General features: G+C 42.3%; 1 protein-coding gene across 1 annotated transcript in view; it reads right to left on the bottom strand.

Moving 5' to 3' along the window:
• Positions 1–12390, bottom strand: part of ncanb (neurocan b) — a 124993-nt gene extending 112603 nt beyond the window's left edge. The window contains exon 1 of the mRNA XM_078259302.1: positions 12312–12390. Within this exon, the coding sequence (XP_078115428.1) occupies positions 12312–12384 (73 nt within the window). The 5' untranslated portion in view covers positions 12385–12390. The remainder of the gene's footprint in view (positions 1–12311) is intronic.
• Positions 12391–14615: the final 2225 nt, after the last annotated feature.

The raw sequence follows: 14615 nt of genomic DNA, 5'->3' as shown, positions 1-14615 counted from the left end.
TTTACATTGCAGAGGGGGAATGTGAATTCCACTCCTACAAAACAGTAATACAGGTTATCATCTCTGAGCTCAATCTGCATCTGTTTACCCAATGTGCACAGTGTGTGAATGAGGTTTACCTGTAAAGCCTCAAACCTAATCAGATTCTTTTCTAGCACCCTTATTAGTCACTATTCCCTTTCTCCTCACTACTGAGAATGCTGGAAAAAAACACGTCACTACAGTACGTCTAATCTCGCACCAAAGCCCACCATCAATGCACAAATTTTCAATCAGCTATAGCCACTTTTTAGCCACGCTAGCAGCGTGGTCCAGATTTATATATGTCGACAAGTATTGGACGGCTGCCATGAAATTTTGTATTTAGATGAATCCTAATGACTTTGGTGCTCCCCTGACTTTTCCCTTTTGTGCAGCCATGACATATGTGGTTGTGAGTGAAGCAGCGTAAGATGAAGAGACTGAAAGAAGCACTCCCTAGGTGGGCGGAACGGTTGAAAGTGAAGAAAAAAAGCATATTGATTAGTGGCAGTCTCGACTGCACACTTTGTGTGCGTCTTGCTCCATTTCTGTTTGATTGGATGCAAGCTAAAGTGCTACAGGGACGGCCCCTCCTGTCTGTAATTCAAAGGCAGATTTATGGAGCAATGTTTTTCCAGCGGTCACAGGCACACCGCTGTGTGAGTCGCCCAACCTCGCCATCCTTCTGTCTGCTCTGTCATTTTTCTACCCATCTCCTGCCATTCTCTTTCTCCTCTTCCTCCCCCGCAGTACGACCACCTGCCAGCTTCAGTTCATTTAGTTTCATCTTCAGCCTGTAGGTAAAGATATGCTGCGTTTTTGTGTTACTTTCAAGATTAGATGTTCCCCCTCAGCCATTGATGATGATTTAGATCAACTTTAAATCAGTTGCCTCAGCTTTGATTGCCTATTTTTGCTTATAGTGTATTTACTGTATAAGGTGTGTGTTTATGTGTGTGTGTGTGTGTGTGTGTGTGTGTGTGTGTGTGTGTGTGTGTGTGTGTGTGTGTGTGTGTGTGTGTGTGTGCACACACTGGAATTATCACACACACACACACACACACACACACACACACACACACACACACTTAGAAGCCACCATTTTTCATTCCTTACTGGATGGTTAATGTGACTTTGAGCAGACACAAATAGCAGACGCGTGGATTGCTGTCATTGCTCATTCCTGCAGCTGTTATGCTGTTGCAGTTGCTCAAGCTAAGAGGCTCTACCCTGATAGCTTAACATCAGCCCTCCCATCACATTTTCTCCTCCCCGCAGACACATGAACACACGTAAATACCCACTTCTTTCCCTTCTCCCAGTGACATCGTCTTAGACAACCGCTACTTGTCTAACTCCCTCACCAACTGATCTATATTGCTCTGCATGGCAGCATCAAACAGGATTTGTGCTCTGAAATGGCCTCTCGTTTCACACTCGAGAGGAGTTCAGCCCGTCGAGTGAGGCGACCTGTGAAACAAAATGCATGAGGCTTTCAAAGGCAGAAGGATAAGATGAGACGAGAGGGGGTTGGAGAGGAATAAAGAAGTAAAGCAGTGTGTGTCGCCAACAGTGACTACTCTTATTGGAATTTTTCCCGTGTGCATAAGGAAAAATCATCTTAAAGGAATACACAATAAGTTTAACTCATTGCTCTCGAAATTTTGTAATAAATGTACGATTTCTGAAGGTACATATGTCCACTGTATATTTGAGTGCCCCTTAATTAATGACTTCTGGGTCAAAATATGTAAGGAAACTGATGTTATATTCAAGAAAAAACTAGCTCTAACTCCCGTCAGCTGTATTCTGGGGTTAAATCCTAAAGCATTGGGTCTCGGCTCCTCCAGACTAAAGCTGCTGCAAGGAGATGCATTCTTCTTCTGTGGATCTTGGACTCTGTTCCCACGATTTCACAATGGACTCGGAGTGTGTTCGAACTTCTCCCATTAAGCAGTCCCTCCAGAAAAACGAGATTATGCGATCGCATAATTCAATGCATAATCAGCATCCCGCATATTTATGCGGGGGTCGCATTTGTTCAAATACGCCGCACTTTCGCCGCATAAATTGCCGCATAAATTGCCGATTTCTGCACAAAATAAGCGGGGCTTGCACGATTTCATAATCCCCGCATTTTCGTTGCAAAAAAGTCACATATATCTTAGCAGAAAGTTGAAAAACTTTGCGTTTACTTCACACAAGAGCAGCCATTTTCCCCTGTTGCCATGGGAACGTTATGAAGTGACGTGATTACGCGACGCGAACATCATCGAAAAGCTGCAGACCCCGCGATGAAGCCATGATGATGCAGTTTTTGCAAGTTTCCGCAATTTCATCGCATAAAACTGCATAAATATCCCGCATATTCCATCGCATTTTTTAAGAAAACGTGCTGCATAATCAAGGATTTTTGCCCGCAACAATCACAAAAAAACTCCGCATTTTTCTGGAAGGACTGATTAGAAGCTGTTAGCTTCTGGCTCAGAGACATGCCTTTTCGCTTTTTCGAAATCTGGGACCCTGTCTTGGACTATATTGGGGAGGATGGTGCACGGACCCTTCGGAGTGGCCTCTATTTGTATCAAACAAACATGAAAGTGGTATCAATCTTCTCATCAAACCCTTGACAAAAAATCAAATAAACGTATTTCATATTTATTTATAAATGTTAAACTATTGCTTCACGTCCATTACAGAGTATCTGTTAACTAATCAGGGTTAACTTCTTTCCTTTGCAAAGAATCATTATTTATTTTGATATGTCATTTATCATTTTTGTCAGAGCAGATGCAATTTTTTCTAACGTGCATATCTCGCAGGTTTAAACTTTTCCATTTTATCAACAAAGGCACTCAAAATGCTGTAGTGACTACAGGTGAAAATGACAATTTTGAGAGTTACACAACATTGTTGACCACAAAGTGGCTCTCTCCCCTCACTTTGTGGTCCATACCACACTCTGCAGTAGGGATATGTGTAGAGGAAAATTGATGCACTTTGAATTAGTTTTACTTAAAAGCAAAAGCCATGTAATTTTTCTCTCTCTCTCACACTGACAGAGGGAAAAAAACTGACACTACGGAAAAGAGGAACAAGCTCAATTGACTCCAGCATAACACAGTGTGTGATTGTGAGCCAAAGAAGGAGGCAAGTGAGGGAAAACACATAAACCAAAAAAGCTGGAGGTCTGTGTAACGGGAAAATTGGAGTGATGCGATGTGGAAAAGGAGTCAAGAGGATGTGATGGAAAAAAGTAGATTCAGCGAGCAATGTGTTAAGACTGACATAGTGACACATTGACGCTCACAGACACACGCACGCACACGCACGCACACACACACACACACACACACACACACACACACACACAAACTCACTCAAAGAACACATCTTTCACAAGAGGCTATCAGTTTCCACTCCCTGCTGTCACTCTCTTTGCTTTATCCCCCTCGAGGATGTGGCACTCATCTTTGTTTACCACACACTTACGCATGTGCCCCTCCCCTTAAAACACACACATTGACACACAGTAATGCGCGGTCCCAGAAGACGATCAAACTGCAATTTCTGAACCACCTTGCCGAGAGCTGGCTAGGAACAAAAACAGGCAAATTTATTCTTCGGCTAAGAGGCATCAATAATGCTCGCCGGTTTCTTGCCAGGTTCCACCTGGATAATCACCATTTGGGTCACATTAAGCTATTTATGTTGCCAATTGCAAGACAGTGCCACAAATGAAGCCAACCAAGCTTTACAATCTCATTCACATTCACGTCTCCCCCCCCTTTATTCTTTCTATCCCCTTTATTTAGACAAATTTTTGCCTTTGTTTCCTGGCCGGTGCTGCAATTTGCACAACTAAATAAAATGAAATCAATTGCAGAACCCCTTTGAAAAGCCTAAATTGCAACGTGAAGGACACCAGGTGGGGAACCCCCCCCCCCCAAAAAAAAAAAAAAAAAAACCAATTGGTCTCTTCCTCTGTGGTAATGAATGTAAACTAGTGAGGGCCCCAATGCCATTGCTATATCAAATCTGCATTTAGATGGAAATGTTATCACAAGCTTAACCCCCAAGAGGCTGTCTTTTGTTTGATAGCTATCTGCGTTTCATATTGCTCTCTGTCACCCTTTTCTAAACAAGACTCACCAGGCTGTTGCGTGATAAAAAAGAAGAGGAAATACTAAAGCTGAATGTCAATACAAAGCAAGAAAAGTGCTGAAGCACAAGAGCATGTGTGCTCAGTACAACTCATCGGACAGTTAAGTCCATGCCAGTGTGAATGGACTTTGTTAAATGTTAACAGCCGATTCTTTATTGACCTCGTCCTGCGTCTTTGTATGTCTGTATGTCAGTGTTGAGAGGGGCACACACTCCACCTCCTCCTGGAAGCTCTACTTCCAACGTCGTGCACATAGAGCTCAGATTTTCTTATTTTCTTTCTGCTGGTTCACAGTGGCATCTACGTGATCATCACTGTTGGCCCATCTGTCTTCGCTTTAGAGGTGCTCTCGAATTATTAAACACAGTCGGAGAGTCTGTATGTGGCTGGCACCGAGCTGCAAACAGACACAGGGTGGGCGGTAATGGCTTTTTCACAGTAATAGAACACAATTGCAAACATCATTCCTTGTTCTCACCCTCTCCTTCTTATTCTTTCTCCCCTTTCTTTCTTACAGAGGTGCCTACAATATGTTTTCCGGTGATAAAGGCCCCTTTGTCTTCGATTTGCCCACATCAGACCCATCAGCCTGCCACTCAAAAGAGCTACCGGGACTGATCGAGTGTATCCTCTCCTGTCCACACCACTTCACTCCTGCTGCCTGCGTGTCAGCTGATTATGTGTGTGTGTGTTTGTGCAGAAGTGTGTGTAAGTCATAAATCATGACAGATGAGCTGTCCGACAGAGGCTTGCCGCTATTAGTTGATCACTGTATTAATAAATGACAGCTGAAACAACACAAACAACTAGACCGCAACCGGCCCAGGTTGGTTTTTAATCTGGAGCATGATGGATGTGGTTTCATGCACAAGAGCAGTACAAAAGAGGATTATTAAATGGACTCAATGGTAATGCTTTTACAGGTCCATAATTGTTTTATAACTTCCTAGAAAGTGTCCTGGAAAGAACTATGTAATTAAGTATAGAAGAAATAGAGGCGACTTTTATAAATGTCTCCTTTTTTCCTAAAATAATTATCAAATTACATAGCGCTCCTTTACAAAAGTAAAAGTAGCAATACCACAGAATACATTATACAGAGTACAAAGTTATAAATAAAAGCCTTGCATTCTAAATTTTGATTAAAAGTATCAAAAGTAAAAGTACTCATACGACAGAATCACCCCAGAATGTTATATAACATTATTGGATCATTATTATATTAAAAGACTGAAACTGAAAAACTGAGATTTTATGAAGACAAAAGTGGATACAGACGTGATTAATCAGCAGGAAGAATGGGGAGAATGTGGGATACTGACACTAATGTTATGCTGAATGCAGTCTATATCCTTGACGTTCCACTTCCGGGATTGCTCCGTTGCCGCCGGAAAATCTGCCGGATGTCACTCATTTAGGCCGGATATCCGTTGCCTTGGGCTTCCCTTGTGTTGGTATTTTAAACTCCGGTCGATTCATGAGGACTATGGTTAACCTTTTCTCAGATCTCTGCAGGGTAAATCCAGACAGCTAGCTAGACTATCTGTCCAATCTGAGTTTTCTGTCGCACGACTAAAACAACTTTTAAACGTACACGTTCCACCAAAACAAGTTCCTTCCGAGCCTATTTTGCAGCGGCACCGCAGCTTTTCTCCGGTGCTTTGCGCCGCCCAAGAAGATTGTGATTGGTTTAAAGAAATGCCAGTAAAGCAGAGCATGTTTTCCTCCCATCCCCAAATGCTATGTGGAGTAGCCAGACCCTTTCAAAGAGAGACTATGCCGAACGTTACGTGTGAAGCAAGCATTTTGTTACCAAGTCAAATATACAAATGTCAGTTTTAGGATAACTATATATCTGTAAGTTAAAGGAACACGCCGACTTATTGAGACTTTAGCTTATTCACCGTAACCCCCAGAGTAAGACAAGTCGATACATACCCTTCTCGTGTCCGTGCGTGTCGTAACGCTGTCTGACGGTTCCACCGGTAGCTTAGCCTAGCACAGAACCTGCAGGTAACCGGTTCCAACTAGCCTACTGCTCCCAATAAGTGACAAAATAACGCCAACATGTTCCTATTTACATGTTGTGATTTGTAGAGTCACAGCGTGTACAAAAAACAACGTAACATGAGACACAGCCATCTTCTAACCGTAAACAAACCGGGAACTATATTCTCAGAAAGGCTTGCTGCAAAGCAAATCACTCCGCCCAAGTAGCAGAAGTAGCAGAGCTTCGCCTTTCTAAATTTACATTCACACAATTTTGTACAAGTTAGATGATCTTATTCTCTCTAAAGGAAACATTACAAACCGAAGATGACATGTTCCTGTTGAAATACTATAAACACTGAATAAATAAAACAGAACAAACTTTTTCGAACAAGTGGGAAAAAGTTGAATAATTTTTGCCTTCTGATATGAAAAAAAAAAAAAAAACAGAACAGAGCGGCAGCAAGTTTGGGTTTGTTTGTGTGCAAGTTGATGGTCTGACAAAACTGCTCGCTGTCTTAATGTTTTGTTGCGGGATGTGGAAAAATGCATCCTTTTAACAAGCCATTGAATGACGCACAGAGACAAATGGAGAAAACAAGAGACATGGAAAATAACATGAGTGGTGGCTGCTCATAAACCTTGATACGTTTGTCATTTATTAAAATAGACTTTATATGCTGTAATACACATGTCCAGTGCTGTCCAGTGCTGTCCAGTACTACAGAGCTAAAGAGTAAACATATGCATGTCCATTGACCTTTTTAAAAAATAGATCCTTCTGGGGAAGCTTGAAGAGATATCATCATATCATCAGATATAGCTGCATGATGTCAAAGCTAATGATTGGAGAAGAGGCAAGTGGACAACTGGACCGCATGTGTATATACTGAACTCTCTGTACACACAAGTTAGTTGCTCTGCAAACTAACTTTTGAATAAAGATCTTAAAGGAGAATTCCGGTCGATTTCAACCCGTAGCTCTGTTGTTTGTAAATGTGGAGTGCTGTCAGTAGCAAGAAAAACGAAAACGATCGGTGCTGCCTACAGCGTGTTATCCTCCTGCTAGTTTAGCACCCAACAGGCTTAAACAGGGCAAGTTTTAAACTTGTTTTTAGCCTCTTAACATGTTCAAAATGTCATTACAAGTGCCTACCCATGTGAAGTGATTCCTTCAGAGTGAACACAGTGAATCTGACTGCAGGAGATGTGAAAGAAATGCATGAAAGTTCTGCTAATTCAGCTCTGTTTAGTTCCGGTGTTGAGACGGCAGTTAAGAGTGCTTAGGGACCGTCTACAAACTACAAAACAGAAAAATATGTAGGCTATTAATTTAATGATTAAATAAGGTAGTGTCTCCAAACTTACCTCAATTATAACTTGTTTCCAGCTAGTTGTACTACAGCACTTTTAAAAAAATAAGAATATGCCTATTTTTGAAAATATGTTTGCATCTCTTTTCGGTTTGTAGACGGTCCCGAGGCACTCCTTGCAGTCCTTGCAGTATCAACACCGGAACTAAACAGAGCTGACAGAACTTTCATGCATTTCTTTTACATCTACTGCAGTCAGATTCACTGTGTTCACTCGGAAGGAATCACTTCACATGGGTAGGCACTTGTAATGACATTTTGAACATGTTAAGAGGCTAAAAACAAGTTTAAAATTTGCCCTGTTTAAGCCTGTTGGGTGCTAATGCTAGCAGGAGGATAACACGCTGTAGGCAGCACCGATTGTTTTCGTTTTTCTCGCTACTGACAGCACTCCAAATTTACAAACAACAGAGCTACGGGTTGAAATCGACCGGAATTCTCCTTTAATGCACCATCCCGGTCTCCCTGAAAATTCATTGATTCAATCGGCAAGTAGGAAATCCAACACAAAGTAGTGTCATCGAACGGATCGGAAAAGAGCCGAAGGTGACAGCCAACATTTAGGAAGAACGAGAGAAAAATGCTGAGGTTGACACACACACAAACACACACAATATGCTTTGGAGGTGGCCTCTTCAAAGACCAGCTCTGAGGCTATGTACTGTATAATGTGAATTGAATGAGGAGGGAATGGTTTCCTCCTTATTTTTCCACTGTGTTGGATCACTGGTCTGTGTTTTTACTGCAGTGCAGCCGGTTTTCCCCTGCAGGAAGTACACACACTCTCAAATATGCAAAGATACACACACAAACCAGCCAAAATAAAGACACACAGTTACAGTCAGATGTATCGACCAGCTGTATCTCCTCACTGTGTGTGTGTGTGTGTGTGTGTGTGTGTGTGTGTGTGTGTGTGTGTCTGTGCACATTCATGTTGCCCGTCTAGGCACAGCAGGTCTGCCAGGCGGACATCACGCAGGGTTCGGAAATGATGCCGCCATGCTGACATTCTCTCGCACAATATCTTCTCCCCAAAACATCCCTCCAACTCTCAGCGGCTCCCTCCTTTTCTATCGTGCTCTATTTCCCCTTCTCCATACGTTCCTTTCTTTTCTCGTCTTTCTCTCTCTTCCTCTTGTTTGTATGCTAAGCTAACGTTAATTTAACATTATGAAGGACTGTCGATGTGGATATACTGTTAGGTATAGGCTTTTTTGGTGATTATGGGGCTATCAGTTAGAATGAATGCAGAATTAATGTTGTCTGTAAACCATCTAAATCTTCCCATAGATGTCTGCCGAATAAATATCACAGCGTCAATATTATCGGACGCTTCAGCTGCACGTGTCTAAACCCAGACATTCAGTGGGGTTTTAAAATGTAAATCTGATCACACTGCTCTACACACACACACTACTAGACAGCACAGGTAACTGCGATAATATGAAGTGAGCAGTTACTGTGTTTTCACAGCCAAGTATATTTTAAAAGCTTTGCATGTGCATACAAAGTCAACACGCAGTTAGACGCCAAATTTGCTTGCAGCGCAAATTGAAAATTGAGCAAATTAGCAAAAACTGTGTTCTTCCTGGGGCTTTATGAAATGACTTAATAAGGGAAATAAATATACTCAAATAATATAGGTTTACACCAAAAGACTAATATTGTACATCAAAATAAGGTGTCAAAAGTAACAGTGACACTTCACCTCCCTCCTTGGTGTTTAGGCATATTTTCTCATTCCCCCCCCACACTTACTACACACTCTAATCATCCCTTTGTGACCCAGACTGCCTCGTCCTCTCTTGGTGACAAATATTAACCAACTCACTGCAGTTTTCCCCCTGTCTGAGCTGACTCCTACCAGGCCATGTCAGGCTTCACAGGAACTCCCTGCAGGTTGCTGCCGTGACTAATTCTGCACCCTCTGAAGCATAATGATACATTTATCTTGTGTGGCACGCAGCCAACATTTTCATCAAAATTCATAAACGCATGCACATGCACGGGAGTGCTTGTAAAAAAGTGTAGGCATGCTCATACTATCATCAACACACACACGCACGCACGCACACACATGCAAAAAAAGATCACCCGTAATCTGTCCTCCTCCCCCACGTCCCACCCTCTTTCCAATCTCTGGGTTGTCAGGCAAAGTGTCACGGGGTGAGCTTTAGTGCCAAACCTCCCAGTAGTCCTCTACCTCCCATTGGCTATTTCCAGAGTCACTCAGACGGAAAAACAAACAAACAGCAAAATGCAGGAATGGAGAGAAAGACAGAGACGAAAGGGCGACGTTAATGGCCTCAAAAACTAAACTCCTTCAAAGCAGAGGCGGAGAGGGTCTATTTGCATGACATATACACTCTTGAGAGGCAGATGTGAGTGTGCTATCATGCTCCTCAAAGATTCTGTCTGTGTGTGTGTGTGTGTGTGTGTGTGTGTGTGTGTGTGTGTGTGTGTGTGTGGGCCACAGTGCGCGCTGCCTCGGCAAGTTGGCTGCATAAATAAACTACCAGGCAGATATAACCTGAGGGTTTTCGCACAAACATACACACAGAAAGAGTTGGCTCCATTTTTACCAACTCTCGGCCGGCAAATCTGAGCCCTCACTGAAAGGCCCCGGTGCCAGGTCTGTTACCTCCACAGAAGACAGAAACAATACAATGCAGAGAAGAGCAGACGGTCGGGGAGGCCACGGCGAACACTGAGGGGACGTGCAGTCTGTCCTACATAAGCACAAACACATGCATATACACACAGATACACAGCAGGGGAGTAGAAGGAGAGTATAGAGAGGGCAAACAAGAATTTTGGGATGTGAATGCTTGTATTGTATAGTCTTCCCTGCAGAGCTCTGTATAAAACTGCCAAAGAGACAGATAGGGAGGCTGTTGAGCGACCAGAGTTTCTGTGTAAGTCACTGTATGACACTGAAACCTCCATAACTCTCTTTTCACAAACCCCGTTACATGTCCTTTTCTCAGCTAAATCGAGGGCTTAAAAAAAGTCAGTAAGATGATTATCCAAACAAATGCAAACTGCCAAGTCTCTCTCCGGAGTTTGGATAACTTGCTGACACATAATGAGAGGATTAAGATCCTAAACTTCAGCTTTTCGGCCAAATTGAAAGCAAAGTTTAATGAGTTCCGCAAATATATTTTATATATTAGAAATAAATATCTCTGAGATTTAACAAAATATCCAAATCGTTTCCCTCTCTTAGATTTGGCTAAGAGGATGAATGTGAGCTTTGGAGATCTCAGATTTATCTTTCTTCTTTACATCTCATCTTTTCGCCCCTTCTTGCTGTCGGGGTAATTATGAGCAGATAAAACGAGAGGAATAAGTGGACTGGTAGCTGAGCTGTGAAGGTCCGCCAAATGCCTAAGATATAAACAATAGCATGGAGAGAAACAGAAAGGAATGGATGGACTGACAAACAAAGAACATGGCAACGCGACTGAGGAGATCTAACAAGTTAATCTACCTACACTACAAACTGTGCCGTGGGCTACCAGTCACGAATTGTGAGCATTCATTCGTGGGTAGGTGGGAAATTCATTTTGCTAACCTGACTGCCACTCACTCAAGAATGCTCATTTGTTTCCCACAATCGGGCTACGTAGTGTTAGCCAGTGTGAGCTATAATTGTGCCAGTGAACAAACCAGAGGCAGGCATGAGGAAAGATTACAGAAAAGGTGTTGTTTGCAGCAGTGAAAGAAGTACTAATATTTAAGAAGAAGTACCTTTGCTTAAGTAATAGATACAATACAAAATTGTAGAAATACAATCCGCAGATCATTTGCTGCCGTGTCTTATGTATAATCGATCGTATACAATTAAAGATCGTATACTGTTGTAGCTGGTCAAGGTGTTTTGTGAGACCACCAAAATCTAATTCTCATCCTTGAGTCTAAGTGGATGTTTGTGCCAAATGTGAAGACATTCCCTCCAGGGGGTCCTAAAATATCACGTTCACAAGAATGGGATGGATGGACGTACTGATGTATGGACACCCCAAGAGCATAATGTAATGCCTCCGTAGGGGTTAAGTGTCTTGCTCAGGGACACATTGGTTGATCGTATTGGGAATCAAACCCAGATCTCCTACACCAAAGGCATGTGTCATATCCACTGCGACATCACCACCACATCACCACCAAACCACCAAACCACCACTCCTTGAGGTGATTTGGCTTCTCTCTGATTAGAAGCACATGCTTGATTACGGTTTTCACACATCACTCTGCCTCTCATCCAACTCCCCTGGTTCCCCCCTTTGCTCTACAACCAGGTTTTTGAGCAGATATATTCATCCCAGTTTAATTGGACTGGGGACATCATTTGTCACATCCTCTAAATTGAAGCTGGTATGTGACAGGAGGTGGATCCAAACGCACAGTCCTGATCTATAGAGGGTATTTTGAAGGGGATCCAACATTCTGATTTGCAGGAGGGTTGCACAAGCAGTCTATCAAATGTACAATTTAGATATATACATACATACATACAATATAGATTTTTTAAATTTCCACTACTATTAACGATTGAGCCAGATTGACCGTACACAGAATCTGATATATCAGAGGTAATAAGACCAGGAAGTGTTCATAGGCTCCATTTTGACTGAGAAAAATAATTACAAATAATGAAAGAGATTGGCCGAAGATTTGGCTGCGTGTATGATTATATGGAGTTATATACTGCATACACAGTGGGTCAGGTGACGGGGACTGCCTACAGTTTAATGAGGACTCACCACAGCCCATAGTTTGCAGCAGAAGGAGGGCCAGCAGGGGCTGCAGTCCACACACAGGCAGTACGCCCTGCATCCTGCTGCACCTGGAGACAGAGATGGAGAGAGAAGGAGGGAATGTGAGTACACAAAGAAAAGTGAAAGCAACACATTGCCCTTGTGGGGCTCATCTGACACACGCTGCATGCTCGGATGAGTCACCAGTTGCAATTCCTTTTCATAGGATTTATTCTTTTCTCTCAGCCAGGGCCTTAGGATAGAGGGCAGTCAATTCATTCTTCATTTTAATTTACTGTTCCAAAATGTGGGAATGATGAAGTCTTCTGGAGCACTTTGAGACTGTAGCTGTGCTTAAAGGCTTTTAATGGCTATACAAATAATGCTGATTTAATGTGACTATCGTGTTTAACCTTTTTAAAGTATACTAAATTATCTTTACGCCTTATAGACAAGTATTTTCCCTAATTACATTTTTAAAGGTCTGCAATCTTCTCGTCTTTACCCGTTTGTTTCTATTCAGGGTCACAGGATGGTTAAACCTATCCCAGCATGCACTGGGGAGAAGGCAGAGAGAAACCAGACTGGCTGTGGTGGACTGGCAACTTTCCCATTATGTTTCATAGACACAGATGCTCACTTACTCCCCAAAACCACCAGGCTTGCATGTCTTTGGAATGGAAATCTACATTAAAAGGACCATTCAGGCGCAAAACGAACCTAGGGGTTAATAACAGATGTGTACCCACTCGATCGCTCTCTGGGACATGTTTTCGTGCTAATCGAATGTGTTTGTAGCTTGAAAGAAGCTAGCGCGGACCGCTGATTAGCTTACAACGCTAATATTCGGGGCACAGGGAAAGTAAAAACAAATCGCTATTTATACCACTAAAAAGGCTCCAAATATCACCACACTTCAACGGTAGCATAATGAGGGTCCCTACATGTTAACCGAAGCATTGAGAACTTTGTAAGTGTACAGACAGGTTATTGAACGAAGAGCTGCGGGCGCTCAGTGAAAAGGCTACGAGAGAGAGAGCTACTGGTAGTCAATGCCGCAACACAGCCTCGTACTTCGGGAAACTGGTGGTGTACCTGCGGACATTGTGAAGCTATGACCACCAACAGGAGTGTCTGTGTTGCACGGAGTGGGACCTGTTGCGACAAGAGACGCAGTGTTTTGTATAGTCTGAAGATTTCCCCTCTCTGATAAACAGGGCTGTACTTGAAACCTTTTTCCATGTCCCGAAAATAAATTGGAGACGGCGACCCAGACCGGAGGAACCAGATGGACAGTTATCCACTGAGTAAGTACACTAGACAAGTTATGTTTTACATCGGTGCGATTATTTCAGATATATTGAGCAAATTGCTTTTGATTTTAGTTTGGATTGCCAGCTGTAAGTCATGACTGGTTTTCAAGTCGGCGGCGGCATGTAAATGAGCCAGGTTGACAGGAGCCACCTACTGTATGGTATGTCTGCATAGGTTTATCTGGACAGATTTTATTGTTATGGAAAGCAACTGGGGAATTTTGTTCCAGTCTACACACACGCACACACTTAGATTGTGAAGAATCTCAGTGTACACTGTTGGCTGAAATGTTGTTGTGTTATAGCCAAAATGTCTTCAGTGTAACCCTTCAGTTTTATGTTATGTGCTTACAGCAGCCAAGAGCAAGCAAAAAATGCTGAAGTCATTTCATACTAGGCCTGCACGATTCGGGGGAAAATATGAATCACGATTTTTTAGCTTAGAATTGATATCACGATTCTCTGCCACGATTTTTTTCTCACAAAGTGTAATGTTTATTGCACACATGAACCATGACAAAGCAAAACAAATTGGCAGTACCAAACATATTATTATTATTATATTTTTTATATTTTTTTTATATTTTATATATTTTTTTGGCACCTATAGCACATTGTGCATCACCACAAGCCTGTAAACATAGAGGCTTCAATGAAGAGAAGGGAGAGCATTGCAGCACTTGAAAACCTTTTTTATACAGTCTATGTTTAAAACTCACGGAAGAAAGTAGTAGCGTTTGTGATGCAGTCGGCTCGTAAAATTAAATGAGAATCTAAGTCATAAAAAAAATAATATATATATTAAATCGTGAACAGGGTGAATCGAGATCGCGATTTTATAACGATTAATCGTGCAGGCCTATTTCATACTCACTTAAAATCTGTGTTTATTCATGTATATTTGAATAATATGTGTGTCATAGAATGTGTGTGTCATAGAAGCCAGGAGACAGAGAACAAATGAGGTAGGTCAGCCCCTGCCGTGGTGCTTGAGAAA

The sequence above is a fragment of the Sander vitreus genome, chromosome 9 (genome assembly GCF_031162955.1).
Source record: "Sander vitreus isolate 19-12246 chromosome 9, sanVit1, whole genome shotgun sequence".
In the NCBI taxonomy this organism is placed as follows: domain Eukaryota; kingdom Metazoa; phylum Chordata; class Actinopteri; order Perciformes; family Percidae; genus Sander; species Sander vitreus.
Note: the sequence above shows the minus strand (reverse complement) of the source record. Positions and strands in the feature narration are given on the sequence as shown.